This window comes from Electrona antarctica (genome assembly GCF_951216825.1).
Source record: "Electrona antarctica genome assembly, chromosome: 7".
Taxonomy (NCBI): domain Eukaryota; kingdom Metazoa; phylum Chordata; class Actinopteri; order Myctophiformes; family Myctophidae; genus Electrona; species Electrona antarctica.
The window spans coordinates 54,570,304-54,585,303 of record NC_136812.1 but is presented as its reverse complement, the minus strand read 5'-3'; the positions used below and the strand labels follow the sequence as shown (position 1 = coordinate 54,585,303).

At 42.5% G+C, this 15,000-nt stretch overlaps 1 protein-coding gene across 1 annotated transcript in view; it reads right to left on the bottom strand.

The window, feature by feature from the left end:
- LOC306925822 (NACHT, LRR and PYD domains-containing protein 3-like) overlaps nucleotides 1-15,000 on the bottom strand; it is a 224,877-nt gene that overhangs the window by 138,163 nt on the left and 71,714 nt on the right. The window contains exon 4 of the mRNA XM_079504923.1: nucleotides 1,476-1,649. Coding sequence (XP_079361049.1) covers nucleotides 1,476-1,649 — 174 coding nt within the window. The remainder of the gene's footprint in view (nucleotides 1-1,475; nucleotides 1,650-15,000) is intronic.

Here is a 15,000-nt window from a genome sequence, read left to right as displayed (position 1 = left end):
CAGTGTTTGTTAACTGGCTAGACAGCGTAACAGGCTGCTGCACCTCCATTGGACTGTCTGTTGCCTCACTAGTAGGCGAGGTCTTACTGTTACCCACTGCACTGTTAGCAGGGGCAGCTACTCCGCCACCATCACTGCTGGCTGGGTCAGCCGCCGTGCCACCTGCAGTACTGTTAACCTGTGAAACCTCGCTAGGTGCAACCTCATTGGCTTTGGACACAGCCCTAGTTACAGGTGTACTCAATGCACTGCCAGCTGTAGCACTGTTCACCGGCAAAACTGTAGTGTTTGCCATTTTGCTTGTTGTGGGCACAGCCCTAGTGACTTGAACTGTACTCTTTGAACTGCTGATGTTTGCTGGTAAACCTACTGTGAACAGTTTGGCTGATTGACTGTTTGTGGGCACAGCCCTAGTGACTGAAGTACTGTTTTCACTGCCACTTATTGCACTGTTCACTGGCAAAGCTGTGCTTGCCATTTCACTGTTTGTGGGCACAGCCCTAGTGACTGATTGTTCCTCATCAACATTCCTAGTTGTGTTTGACACTGAGGAGGAAGGAGCCGCGGACCCCCCTTCTGTCACCAGAGGAGCAGCGCGCTCCTCCGCTTGTGACGGGACCCCCCGCGCACCACCCCCCTCCCTCCTGTTCACACCAGAAGGACCCGCCGTAGCGCTGCCGCCCGTTCGGTTTCTATGAGGACATGATCCACGTTTGTGTCCTACGTCACCACACTCAAAACATTTCATGCTCCCAGAGCTTGCATAAACCATGTAATGTCCCTCTCCATGTTTAACTCTGAAGGACACCTCCAATGACTGTGTTGGTGATTCGAGGAACATAAACACTTGCCTTCATAGCGATAGCATGTGACTGAGCTTGGGATCTTTACACCCGAGCCCCACAGTTTTGAAACCACTAGCAAACTTTCCAAACCTGCGGAGCTCTTGCTCCAATAGCTCATTTGGTATGAAAGGTGGAACTCCCGAAATAGTGATCCTTATTGAAGGAGTCGCTAACGGAGTCACCTCAACATACAGATCACGTATGATGATACCGCTCTCAATCAGCTGATTTACAAAGCGCTCTCCTTTCATAAACACAACAACCGCTTTGTTCATACGTGAGGCAAAACACATGTTATCGTGTCCGATGGCATCACCTACGGCTAACAACACCTCCTCCATAGGTATACCTGGATCAGGCGTTAACCTGGTCCCGTGTCGAATTGACACGAGCGGCGTCTCGGCGGACGCCATGGTCCCCACGGACCGCAGTCCCACAAACTTTAAAAGCACGACAAAAAAGTACACTTACCTGACCATGCAGTAACAGAGGGGAAAAACAGATGGAAAAGAAAAACAAACAAACTTAAACTCCACGCCACCACCACTCACTCAGCACCGCCGCCTCCCACGCACACACACAGCATGCAGAGAGAGAGAGAGAGAGAGAGAGAGATAAAGGACTACTGACCTGAGCTCCTTCAGTCTACAATGTGTTGACATCAGTCCAACACAGAGACGCTTAACGCCTGCGTTGTGCAGGTCGTTACGGTCCAGGTCCAGGAGTGTCAGACTAGAGGAGTTGGAGCTGAGAACTGAGGCCAGATCTTCACAGCATCTCTCTGTGAGTCCACAGTGATCCAACCTGAATGGAGATGAACACATGAAAATGTTATTCTGTCTCATTAACTGTCTTTAGTCAAGTCCATTTTATTTGTTTAACACATTTCATACCAGATAAACTCAGTGTGCTTCACATTAAAATAATACATTATTATAAATAAACACACACGCGCACGCACACACACACACGTGCGTGCACACACACACGCAGACGCGCGCGTGCACGCACGCACGCACACACACACACACACACACACAGTGGTGGAAAGTAACTATAGTTACTACTGTAGTTACTTTGTTTAGACAGCGTTTAGAAAGCTTGTGGGCAAAATCCCCGTCAAATCTGAGGTAAGATTCCGTTGCCAATTTTTGCCAATGAATGCATGAATCTCTTACTTAAGGGCATCTAACGAAGTTAAGAGACAAACTTATCAGGCCAAGTCCATGATTAAAACCTGTCACCCGTGGGCCGTGGCTCATTGAAACACATAACGCGCGCGCGTGTGTGTGTCTCTGTGTCTCTGACGTCATTGTCTGTCTGTCTGTCTGTCTGTCTGTCTCTGTGTCATTGTCTGTCTGTCTGTCTGTCTGTCTGTGTCATTGTCTGTCTGTCTGTCTGTCTGTCTGTGTCATTGTCTGTCTGTCTGTATGTCTGTCTGTCTGTCTGTGTCATTGTCTGTCTGTGTCATTGTCTGTCTGTCTGTGTCTCTGGGTCATTGTCTGTCTGTCTGTCTGTGTCTCTGGGTCATTGTCTGTCTGTCTGTCTGTCTCATTGTCTGTCTGTCTAATTGCCCATGGCTCTGTCTTATGACATTTATGTGACAGCTACAGGTGTTAAGTATTACTTCTGTTCTTTATTAACATTGGTTATTATGGTGGTACTTGGAGAGACAGATATTTTCTGTCTGTGTCATTGTCTGTCTGTGTCATTGTCTGTCTGTCTGTCTGTGTCTCTGGGTCATTGTCTGTCTGTCTGTCTGTGTCTCTGGGTCATTGTCTGTCTGTCTGTATGTCTGTCTGTCTGTCTCATTGTCTGTCTGTCTAATTGCCCATGGCTCTGTCTTATGACATTTATGTGACAGCTACAGGTGTTAAGTATTACTTCTGTTCTTTATTAACATTGGTTATTATGGTGGTACTTGGAGAGACAGATATTTTCTGTCTGTGTCATTGTCTGTCTGTGTCATTGTCTGTCTGTCTGTATGACTGTCTGTCTGTGTCTCTGGGTCATTGTCTGTCTGTCTGTCTGTGTCTCTGGGTCATTGTCTGTCTGTCTGTCTGTCTGTCTGTCTGTCTGTCTGTCTGTCTCATTGTCTGTCTGTCTAATTGCCCATGGCTCTGTCTTATGACATTTATGTGACAGCTACAGGTGTTAAGTATTACTTCTGTTCTTTATTAACATTGGTTATTATGGTGGTACTTGGAGAGACAGATATTTTCTGAGGTGGTACTTGGTATAAGGTTGAACCACTGCCCTAGCAGCAAATAGTAACACTTTTTGATTATATGCTATTTACAAATCAAGAAATCATGGCATTAATACAATATCTTCTTCTATACATTTTCAGCATGTCCTACCAGACAGAAAAGCTTTCGCCAAAGACCTGGACGCAGCATATGCCTTGATGGAGAAGGAGCTAAAAAAAACACTGGATGCGCAGCCATATGTATCAACAACAGCAGACATATGGAGTGCGAACAACAAAAGTTTCATGGGGGTGACAGTCCACTGGATAGATCCAGGTACTTTGAAAAGAAAGAAGGCAGCGATAGCTTGTAAAAGGTTCAGAGGCCGTCACACATATGATGCAATTACAACTGAGCTGGAGGACATTTTCTCAAAATATGGATTGAACCACAATAAAGTGACTGCATGTGTGACGGACAATGGCAGTAACTTTGTGAAGGCTTTCAAAGAGAATCATCAGCAGCAGCAGCAAGAGTCAGCAGATGAAGAGGAGCTCGACGAAGATGAGCGCGACGAAGAGGAGGTGACCTTTACAGACCTCAATACTGTATTCGACACGGCCATGGATGATAATGCCCAGCCTGGTTTATTTGCATTGCCCAACCACTATCGATGTGCAGCCCATACACTTAATCTAATTGCCAATAATGAGGTTGATAAATGGCTGTCATCTCATTCAGAATCGAGGGCTGTGTATCGCAGTGCTACAGCCAAATGTTCAGCGCTGTGGTCCAGAGCCAGCCGATCCACAGTAGCATCAGAGAGCCTGGAGAGGTTCAGTGATCGAAAGCTGATTGTCCCCACAGCGACACGGTGGAACTCATTTCACGATGCATATTCACGGATCACATCAATGCCCCTCGCTGACATCAACAACATCAGCACAGAGTTTCAGATTAAATGTATGAACGAGAGGGAGTACCTGCTTCTCAAAGAATATTGTGCCATTTTGAAGCCCTTCACCATCGCACTTGACATTCTGCAGGGTGAGGATACTTGTTTTTATGGGATGCTTCAACCAGCGCTAGAAATTCTAATGGCCAGAACCATGGCATTGAAAAATGGCCCATCGCAGATGACCACTGGACTGCCTGAGGCAATAGTGGGCGCAATTCAAAATCGATTTGCGGGGATTTTCGACTCCAAGGATGCGTTGCTGGCCGCTGTCTCACTGCCCAAATTCAAATTACACTGGGTAAAAGAAGAAGACAGACGAGATCACATTAAGCTCTTGCTCACTATGGAGTGTCGCAAACTTGAGCCTGCACCCACCAATAACCCAACGCCTGACACTGAATCTGCTGATGCTGCTAGCGAGGAGGATGACTTATTTTCCTTTGAAAAAGGACCCGGTGAGACTGCCGCTATGTCTGTGGAAAACGAGGTAACTGCTTATCTCTGCAACAGTGCCAAAACGATGGAAAGCCTGCACCAGTTTCCAAGAATAAAACAAATTTCACTCCGTTATAATGCCCCAACAGCCTCCAGTGCACCAGTTGAAAGGCTGTTCAGTCTTGGCAGTCTTGTACTCACCCCAAAACGAAATCGTCTCGGTGACGGACGCTTCCAACAGCTTCTTCTGATGCGTTTTAACAGATACTTTAGTCTACAGACAGTGTCTGTAGACTAGACAGTGGATTAGGCTAGCTCCAGAGACAGTGGTGTGTTTTATTTTATTTTTAGGCTATGCTTAGCCAACATAATAAGCTATGCCTATTTGCCTATTGCCTAAGTTCTGATCTGTGAAAGTGACCTAATGTGATCCTGGGCTCTACACACCCTCCGCCAAACCTGGGGAGAGCAACGGACTTGAACTCATGCTTCCTTCATGCATGAGTGTCCAGAGGCCTTTGTTTTGATTTTATTTATTTTATTTGGCTGTGTTTTAAGCCCAATTGAGCCTAAACGCTGTTAGTGTTTACATCCAAAAGGTACACATGCACTTTTTGTTTAATTGTTGAAAAATGTACATGCCTTGTTCTTGTGTGAAAGTGAAATGCACTATTTTGTTGGCTTATGAAGCCAGTAGGCTAACATTTATTTTCATTGTTGGAGACATTTTATTGCTGCTAGCCTTTTTTGTTTTAAACAGGAACCCCTTTTGGTGTTTTGAGCGTTATGTTATACTTTAGCTATTGAAAAATAGCAGATCTACAAGCTCATAGCGCGGCACAGAGCTACGAGCTTGTAGCTCTTCTATTTTTGAAAAACCTTGAAAATGTGGCACGAATCTTTGAATATATATTCCTTCAGAGCATACGTTTTTTGTAGAATCGAGCTCAGGTCTAAATGGGTTAATATAAGCTGTGTGTGTTTATGGCGTGTTGAGCCTTGTGTTTGTATTTTCCACATAGCCAAAATGTTTCTCTACCTCTAATCTAAGCATATTGAAAAAGCACCTTAAACAGCACTTTCATTTGCATTCTAATGCTGCTCAGGCTGTCCCTGTTCTGTATGTGGACTTTAATAAAAGGCATAGAAAGTGGTTTGTGTCTTGTGATGTCATCATGTCATTATAGGCTACATTTATAGAAGGTATACAGTAGGTCTATTGTGTGTCATATGAAAACACCTACAAAGATTTGAATTAATTAACAATTTAAATAATTAAATTCATGTAATTAAAAATCTTATAATTCATCTGCCTGCACAGTGCACAGCTGTGTCCATTCTGTCCAATATATAATACAAAAGATTGTTCAATTTGAGCATTTAAAAAAAAATGTAATATGTACCGGTAATAGTAATATTAATATATTACTCTTGCTCAGACAGTAATATGTAATACAATATATTACTTTAAAATTAAGGTAATAATTAATAAGTAATATATTCCAAATATAAAGTAATATACCCAACACTGCGTGTGCGTGCATGCGTGTGTGTGTGTGTGTGTGTGCGTGCGTGCGTGCGTGTGTGTGTGTGTGTGTGTGTGAGTGAGAGTATGAATGTATATGCACAAAAGTATGTTTATAACAGGAAGGCAATTCCTGGAACAGGAAGCTCGCAAGATGGTCACATAATTCGTCAGGACACAATTTTTGCCATAACACCGCCCACGCTGCGAGGCTCCGTTCAGGAACAGCTCCGTTACAGGAACAGGCCTGTAACTGCTGAGTGCTGAACTGGAGGTAGAGGTAGTGTAGGACGCAACGCAGTGAGTGCAAAAATGAAAAATGAAGACCGCCCACTTGATTTTTTTTGTTTTGATTTGTTTGCAAATCAATGTCTTAAATGGCAATAGAGACTTTGTTATTAATTTTTTCCAAAGTTTATTGAGATGCATCGAGTGCACTACAGAGAATGATACAGCCAGCCGTGAGAGAAATTTCAGACTTCTAAATGACTACACTCAAGCCGTTGGTTCGATCCTATCTGCTATTCAGGAAAGTGACCATGATGCAGATGCTAGAGAGACTGACTCCCCCCTGACTCTAACACATTTTGGACTGAGGTCCATTTTTCTGAAAAACCCATTATCTCTATTGGGCCACAGCCCCCCATCTCAAAATATGTAGTTCCAGGGACCCCCCAGAAGCCAATATTTTAGTTAAAAATGTTCGCTCTGAAATATATATTCAAAGATTTGAGCCACATTTTCACAACTTTTCAAAAATAGCAGACCTACAAGCTCGTAGCGCGCCACTCGGTGCCGCGCTATGAGCTTGTAGATCTGCTATTTGTCAATAGCTAAAGCATAACATAATGCTTAAAACACCAAAAGGGGTTCCCGCAAAAAATGGGCTAAGCAAACAACTTCTCGTTTTGTTTCTGTCTTTACTACTCCTGTATCTACCAACCGCTTGAGGTCTCTGAACTGGGAATGGAGATGAATGATGAAATCTGGAAGAAGGGTTTATCGAGAACACCTTCTTGTTCCATTAATGCCAGATATCAGCTAATACAATATAAAGTCATGCACAGATTGCACTATTCCAAGACAAAACTGCACAGGATCTATCCGACTACAACTTCTCCGATGTGTGATAGATGCAAAACAGCAGAGGGCAGCCTAACACATCTATTTTGGCTCTGTCCACAGCTACACAGTTTTTGGTCAAAGATTTTTGAATGGTTTTCTAAAGTGTATAAAAAACGTTATAATAATTGACCCTCAATTGGCTTTATTTGGATGTTCAGAGAATATACAGATGAAGAACAAGAGCTTTGATGCTCGGAATGGTTGCAGCGAAGAAAATATTTCTGTTGGATTGGAAATCATCCTCTCCTCCTTGCTTCATGAAGTGGCTTAACGAGATGACTGTAATCATACAGATGGAGAGAATCAGATCCCACAAGACATTCATAAAAACATGGACTCCCTAAAAGGACAGACAAAGATCAAACGCATGAATGTATAAGGTGAAAGAAATGCACAATGTATGGCAGTGCTCTGTTTGTCTGTTTTTGTTTTGTTATGTATAGGCCTATGTTATATTATGTTGATTTAGTTTATTATTGTCATTATTAATATGATTACTTTGACATGTGTGTAGGCCTACTAATGTTTTAAATATAGGCTATGTTGAAAAAAACAAGAGGGGCCCATGGAGGCAGAAGTGGGGTCCGGGGACAACCAGGGCCCTATGTAGCAGTGGTTCCCAAACTTGTTCATGCGAAGGACCCCCAAATTGACACTAATTACCCCGAGGACCCCCATTTGAAAATATATGCCAGGGACCCCCCATAAGAGAAGATTTTTACGGCTCTAGCAGTGATTCTCAACCCGTTTAATTTCAAGGACCCCCCCCCCCCCCCCAGTTTGACATGCATTAGTCTACGGGCCCACATTTAATGGCATTTCTATGTCTGCGACCCCCGATTTATATCGTAAAATCAATGTAAATTTAACTCTGAGAGTGTAAAAATGGTTCCATTTGTACACTCTCAGAGTTGCAGACCCATAAGGGTCCATTTGGTTCCAAACTATCATTTAGCTGGGGACCCCCTGGAACTCTCTCAAGGACCCCTGGGGGTCCCCGGACCCCGCTTTGGGAACCACTGGAGCGTCGCAGTCCTTCCCCATTTCAGCCAACAGCCGAGTTGACAAAACATGACAATAAACACACTTTGTGTGTGTGTTGTACCTGCCCTTTTTTTTCGTCTTTCTAATTATCTGTTCGGCCCCCCAAAAAAATGTGTTTATTGTCATGATTTGTCAACTGGGCTGTTGGCTTTGTCCGAGGCTTACAGGTCTTTGAATACATACTTTTTGAAACGTCTATGGGGAAAATGAACGGGGAATTATTTCCTGGTGCCCTCGTCGTTCTGACGCTCTATACACATCAGCTATTAAAAAAGAAAATCTTGATATTCTTTGAAACTTATTGAATGTAGTGGCTATTTGTCAACAACAATACAACTCCTAAAGGCCTCTGAGGCACCGGGTATAGTGGATCTTACGCACATGGTAAGAGACACTTTTCTATAGATATGATCACTGAAACTAAAAAAGCCATTAAAGGGACACTTCATCCCTTTTGCAACCAGATCTATTTTAATGATGTTTGGGAGACAAGACACACTTTCCTGGGGGTTTTTTACGTGGGTAATATGTGTTTTTAGATATTTTAATATTTCAAAGTGTCCATGAACTCCATGATGTCATGGACACTGGGCTCACTTCATTCCTGGACTACAATTCCCATACTGCTTTGGTGCACTGCTCCTCCTTGTGGATAGGGGCTGTCTTACTGAGACAACATGTAGTCCAGGAAGTAATGTAGTAGTGAGCCCAGTGTCCATGACATCATGGAGTTCATAGACACTTTGAAATAGTAAAATATCTAAAAACACAAAAACCCACAGGAAAGTGTTTATTGTCTCCCAAAGATCATTAAAGGTGTAGTGAAATGAAAAATACATTTTTCACACTTTTAGTTTTTCACCCTATCCGTGGTCATCATAATCATGGGCTACCTAACGGGTGCCAACATATATTTTTTAATTACTTCCTGAAAACAAAAATGTGCTGCGTGATGACGTGCCGAGGCCCACCTCAATAAAAGCCAATAGAAATTAAGCTCACCAGTTTGATTCCCATGCTTCATTGTCCTCCTCCACAGCTGGTTTTGATTAAAGAACTACTCCGTTTTTTAATATCATTCAAGATGACATCCAAACAGTGTATTACTCGTTTTAAACTTAATCATCACGCTAAAATATGTATATAGGTTGTGTATAGGTTAGAAATAATCCCCTGGCTTTGCTCCACTAGACTCTGTCACTTTGTTTACAAATTACACTGCACGTGAGAGACTTCCTCTCCCATAGCCTGGAGGGATGCGACGCTCTGATTGGTTCAGAAACTCCAGAGCCAGTGTTTCAATCTGAAACTTCAAAATAAAATGCCATTTCCGTTTCACTACACCTTTCAAATAATAGCAGGGGGCGGACTTGTAAAGATTTTGCTTTTGGTGACTAGTTTCTGAATTTTGGCGTGGTGTTAGGTATTGGTATAAGGTTTTCAAAAAGCTGTGCAAACACGTTGGGAGCGCCCCCTAGTGGTCTGTTTGCACAGACTCAAATATTGGATACATATAGGTATGGTTGAAAACGAAAATAATTGATAAAATAGATTTTTCAATGGATTCTGTTACTATTGGGTGTGCTAAATAACATACTAAAATTTTAGGAACGAACAACCAGAAAGGCATAATTTTCAAGATGGTGTCCACGGTGGCGAAAATGGGCTAAAATGCCTATAAACTGGGATTTAATATGTAATATGTAAATCATAACAATAATGCACTTCGTAACTACTTTTTGAATTTTGGCATGGTGTTAGGTATGGGCATAAGGTTTTCAAAAACCATTGCAAACTAATTTGGCTCGCCCCCTAGTGGTCGGTTTGCAATGGAACCACTATTAGATATGTCAGATATGGTTGGAACCCCTAATAATTGATAGAATAGATTTCTTTCAATAGGTTCTGTTACCATTGGGTGTGCTAAATAACATACAAAAATTTTACGGCAAAACGAACAACTTGAAAGGCATCATTTTCAAGATGGCGTCCACGATGGCTGCTGTAATAGTGATGATTTCGGACAGTACTGTATGGGGAGCACCGAGTCTGACGTCAATATCGGTAGAGGGCGCTATAGGTCTGCGAGTTAATGTACTTTTTATTTGCATTGTAATCCCCATAGGGTTTTTTCAGATCGCCTCAAGAACTGTTTGAAAAATAAACAAATCATCCCGGCCGTTTCACTCATTTGGATATGAAGAATCAACTGACTACGAGAAACCAGTCAAAACGCTGCTGCTGAATTTTCGCTAGGAACAGTAATAATAAGTGACTGCTGGCTGTCACCTCCCTGACAAGGACAGTTTGTTAAAGATGGAGTGCCACAATGTTTGTATTTTTCCAGTTTTTCATGTGTCTATGAGGTGCCAGTACTTCATTAGACACCCTGGAGTCATTTGTATGTGCAATGGTGTATTAACGTTGTATTTAGGGTTTCTTCCTGGAGGCTGAACCCTTGACAGTCAAACGGGCCAATGAAATAAACAGTAATATAGTGACATCACATTATCAGCCCCTCCCCTGTGGGTGCGGCTTCAGTTCAGGGGGATCACCACTGAACTGGTGGGCGTGCCCACATAAAAACAACATTTTAACAAATACTGTACACTTTTTTGAAAATAATTATACCTCCTTATATAACAATAAGACCTGATGATCATGTTTTAGGGTGGAAAAGAATCGCGGCACTCCATCTTTACATTATTTTTAAATTCATGGATGAATAAAGAAAGGGATGAATGAAAAATATAGGTTAATGAAAATATGTCTGCAGGCATTTAGGCCTATATGTCTATATTAAAAAGGTAATTATTTTAAAATAACATAGGCCTATGATTATTATCAATAAATTAATATTATATCCATTATCCAGCAATATGTGCACCACCTTGACAATATGAAAACATCAGCAGCATGATTAACCACATGAACCCCCGCTACTTAAGCCTGGGGGGGATACGGCAAAAAACAGCCGATCTATAAGCAACGCGACGTCCGTGTTGTGAGCTTGTAGATTGGGTACTTTTGGTAAAGAATTACCAAAAGTAGCCGATTCTTTAAGTACATTTTGCTGCCAAATACTTTTGTACTTTTACTCAAGTACATTTTGAACTCTGGACTTTTACTTGTAACGGAGTAGTAGTTCTACATTGCAGCATTGACACTTTTACTTAAAGTAAAAGATTTGAGTACTATTTTCCACCACTACAGGGGAAGTACAGTACGATTACAAGGTCTGCCAAAAGCATGGAACCTATAGAAAAGCCTTTCGGCTTGTTTCCATTGGTGTCCTCAGTCACGTACTACTCAATTCATTAAAAAAAAAAAAAGTCTCACAAACCACATCTCATATCAGTCTCACAACACGATGGCATCATTCACAACATGTGTGTAACAAGTAGCCAATCTACAAGCTCACAACACGATGCCATCATTCACAACATGTGTGTAACAAGTAGCCAATCTACAAGCTCACAACACGATGACATCATTCACAACATGTGTGTAACAAGTAGCCAATCTACAAGCTCACAACACGATGGCATCATTCACAACATGTGTGAGCTAACCAATGAAAAGAGCTTTGACTAAAATAATTACTTCATTGGATCAATATTGGAACACAGGTTATTTCTTGGAACATTCTTGGTCTACAACTAAACGGAGCTGCATGCGCTTATGACGGAAACAACACAAATAAAAACTTTGGCGAAAACATAAGCCCAACACGAGGATGTAAAGGAAACATTCAGTCACATTGTGCAGTTTGCTAATTAATTCACAACGGTCAATATAAGTAAAATATTATAGCCTTTCCATAGGAGTATATTTTTATATTTTCCAAGAAGAACACAGCCAGTAGCATATTAAGTAAAACATTATAGTGGCTATAGGCTATTATGGGAAATGTACACTAACTCATTTACCTCAGAGAATGTTTTCATTCAGGATAAAACCATAAAATGGTCTATGGTCTAATCTCATGGAATAAATGGATGAGGTGGACCCTCTTGTAAACAAGTGTAGTGCTTGGGTCGTCCACTCACAGTTAACAGTTTTTGTGTATTGAGTTGTGCTTGAAATGTACTGTAATTCTGCAAACTGTTAATAAATACTTCCATCAATCAATCACAGCACACACATGCGCGCGCACACACACGCACGCACGCCGCGCGCACGCATCATGGGGGTCCCTGCAGTGCTGCAGTCACTACAAATATTTTCATATCGATGGGGGTCTGAACCTCTGCGGCCAAATACATAATACCTGTAGTAGTATATATTTGGGGGGGGGGGGGGGGTCCTTCCTTCCTTGAAATGGAAAAGGGCTGAGAATCTGTGGGTATATATATATATATATGCAGTGTGGCGGTCTCACCAGCAGACGGTGCTGTAGAGCGGTGGCCAGGTGCCAGCAGTAGCACAGGGTGATAAACATCATGGCGTGGTCGTTCTGGTGCCACTCTGGGCCGCTGGGCGGGTACCAGTGTTGTTTTCGTCGACTAAAACCAAGACGAAAAATGTCCGTCGACTATGCCTTTTTTCACTGACGAAAACTACATGGAAACTAAATGAAAACTTTAAGCTATGATGACTAAAACTAAGACTAGATACGTTGACAATTTCGTCAAACAGATAAAAACTAGAGTAGCAGATCTACAAGCTCACAACGCGTCGCAACGCAACGCGTTGTGAGCACATCAACATACCTGGGCTATTTGAGGGCTATGTGTAGGGCTAAGTGTAAAATCAGCCATTATGACGGCATCAAGGCCCGCCAAAACACATTTTAGTCGACTAAATCACCTGTAGATTTAGTCGACTAAGATCTTATGACATTTTTAGTCGACTAAGATCTTTCGTGAAAATGTTTTGAATATATTATTACAGAGTGAACATTTTAACTCAAATCTTTGCTTCTGGGGAGGTCCCTGGAACAACATATTTTCAGATGGGGGGGGGGGAAGGCATGTTACATATATTTTTTGGGGTCCTTGACATGAAATATTGAGCACCACTGATACAGCAATTATGATTTCAGAAAACAGGATTTTGAAGATTTTTTTAAAAATGTCGACGTCAGGCCTAAATGGGTTAAACAAAGCAGTTGAACATTCAGAATTAAGCAATATTGCACGAGAGGCCCGGTGTGCTTTACCGTTGTTTAATGGCACGCCTGCGTTGCTGCAGGAACAAGCCGATAGGCCAGTTCCAGGGGCGCGCACACACAGGCGTCAAAGGGGGCTTCAGCCTCTGCCCCTTTTACCCGTCTGTAAAACAACTGCCCTCTCCAGACCACGAATGCAGCATTTACTACATGGTGAAAGAAATGCAAATGCCACACTCCTTGAACACGACGCGTTGTGAGCTTGTAGATCTGCTATTTTCGCTATTTTTGTCCAAAAGTGCCCTCACTCTCGGCGCGTCCCTGGCGAGTTCCGTAAGCAACGCGTCGCTTACGGAAGGGCAACTCGATGAGACTCGATTTGTTTTTTGTTTGCATGCGTTCCGGTTGCTCCTGCAACTTGCGCGCCTCCACGGCGCCCTGCTTAGATCTGATCTCCCTCTAACGTGCATTTGTTTTGACAGTTTATCCCCGGACCCCGCCGCCTCCCCGCCGGTTACAAGAACAAGGTCGTCCTTGTACGAGAGAAGGAAATAAAATGCCCCCCCCCCCCCCCCCCCGTCAAGAGGAAACAACACTCTGGGGCAGAGCACAGCATGCTAACGAAATGACGTTTAGAGGCAGGCTCGAGCGTCACTTGCAGTCGCAGGTATGTTGATGTGTTCATTGTTTTTAGTAGTACTAACGTTAACCCGTTTAGACTGGAGGACGATTCTACAAAATGTCTTCTATATCCTGACAGTGTTCTGAAAAACCCATATTTCTATGTCAGTGGTTTTCAAACTATTTCATGTCAAGGACCCCCAAAAATGATATGTAATTGGCCGCTGACCCCCCATCTGAAAATAAGTTGTTCCAGGGACCTCCCCAGAAGCAAAGATTTGAGTTAAAAGAATATATATTCAAAGATTTGCGCCACATTTTCACGATTTTTCAAAAATAGCAGATCTACAAGCTCGTAGCACTCTGTGCCGCGCTATGCGCTTGTAGATCTGCTATTTTTCAGTAGCTAAAGTGTAACATAATGTTTGAAATGTTTTATAGTAGTTTGTTCATCACTTATACAATTTACAAGTTAGGCATTTACACAGTGATTTACAGTATAGAACACATTGAAATACATCAAATACATGAAAAATAGTCATCAAGAATCATAAGTAAGCTAAGAACGTAACATCCGTCTAACAGTAGAATATCTGTACAGTGAAACTATGAGAATTCAATGCTGTCCAAATGACATAAGTTGAGCCTATTCATACGCCTGTAAGGTCGTCGAGGCTAGGCCAAGTGCTACTTATGATGCTAATGGTCCAAAGTGTGCAGATACAGAATACTGCATGTCACTTTGTTTACTGTTGATTGAGAAAACAATGTTGCACATTAAGCTAATCGTCTGGGGACCCCCTGGGGGTCCAGACCCACAGTTGATAACCACTGGTCTCTCTGGGTGTTGTCTCCACCATCTGAAGTGAGGAAAAGTCTTAACCGGCCACACCTGAGTCTTAACCAGCCACACATGAGTCTTAACTGGCCATGTGTGAGTCTTAACCAGCCACACATGAGTCTTAACCAGCCACACATGAGTCTTAACCGGCCACACATGAGTCTTAACCGGCCACACATGAGTCTTAACCGGCCACACATGAGTCTTAACCGGCCACACATGAGTCTTAACCGGCCACACATGAGTCTTAACCGGCCACAGTTATCTCGCAGGATGATATCATTGTTGTAGTAACATATTATAAACC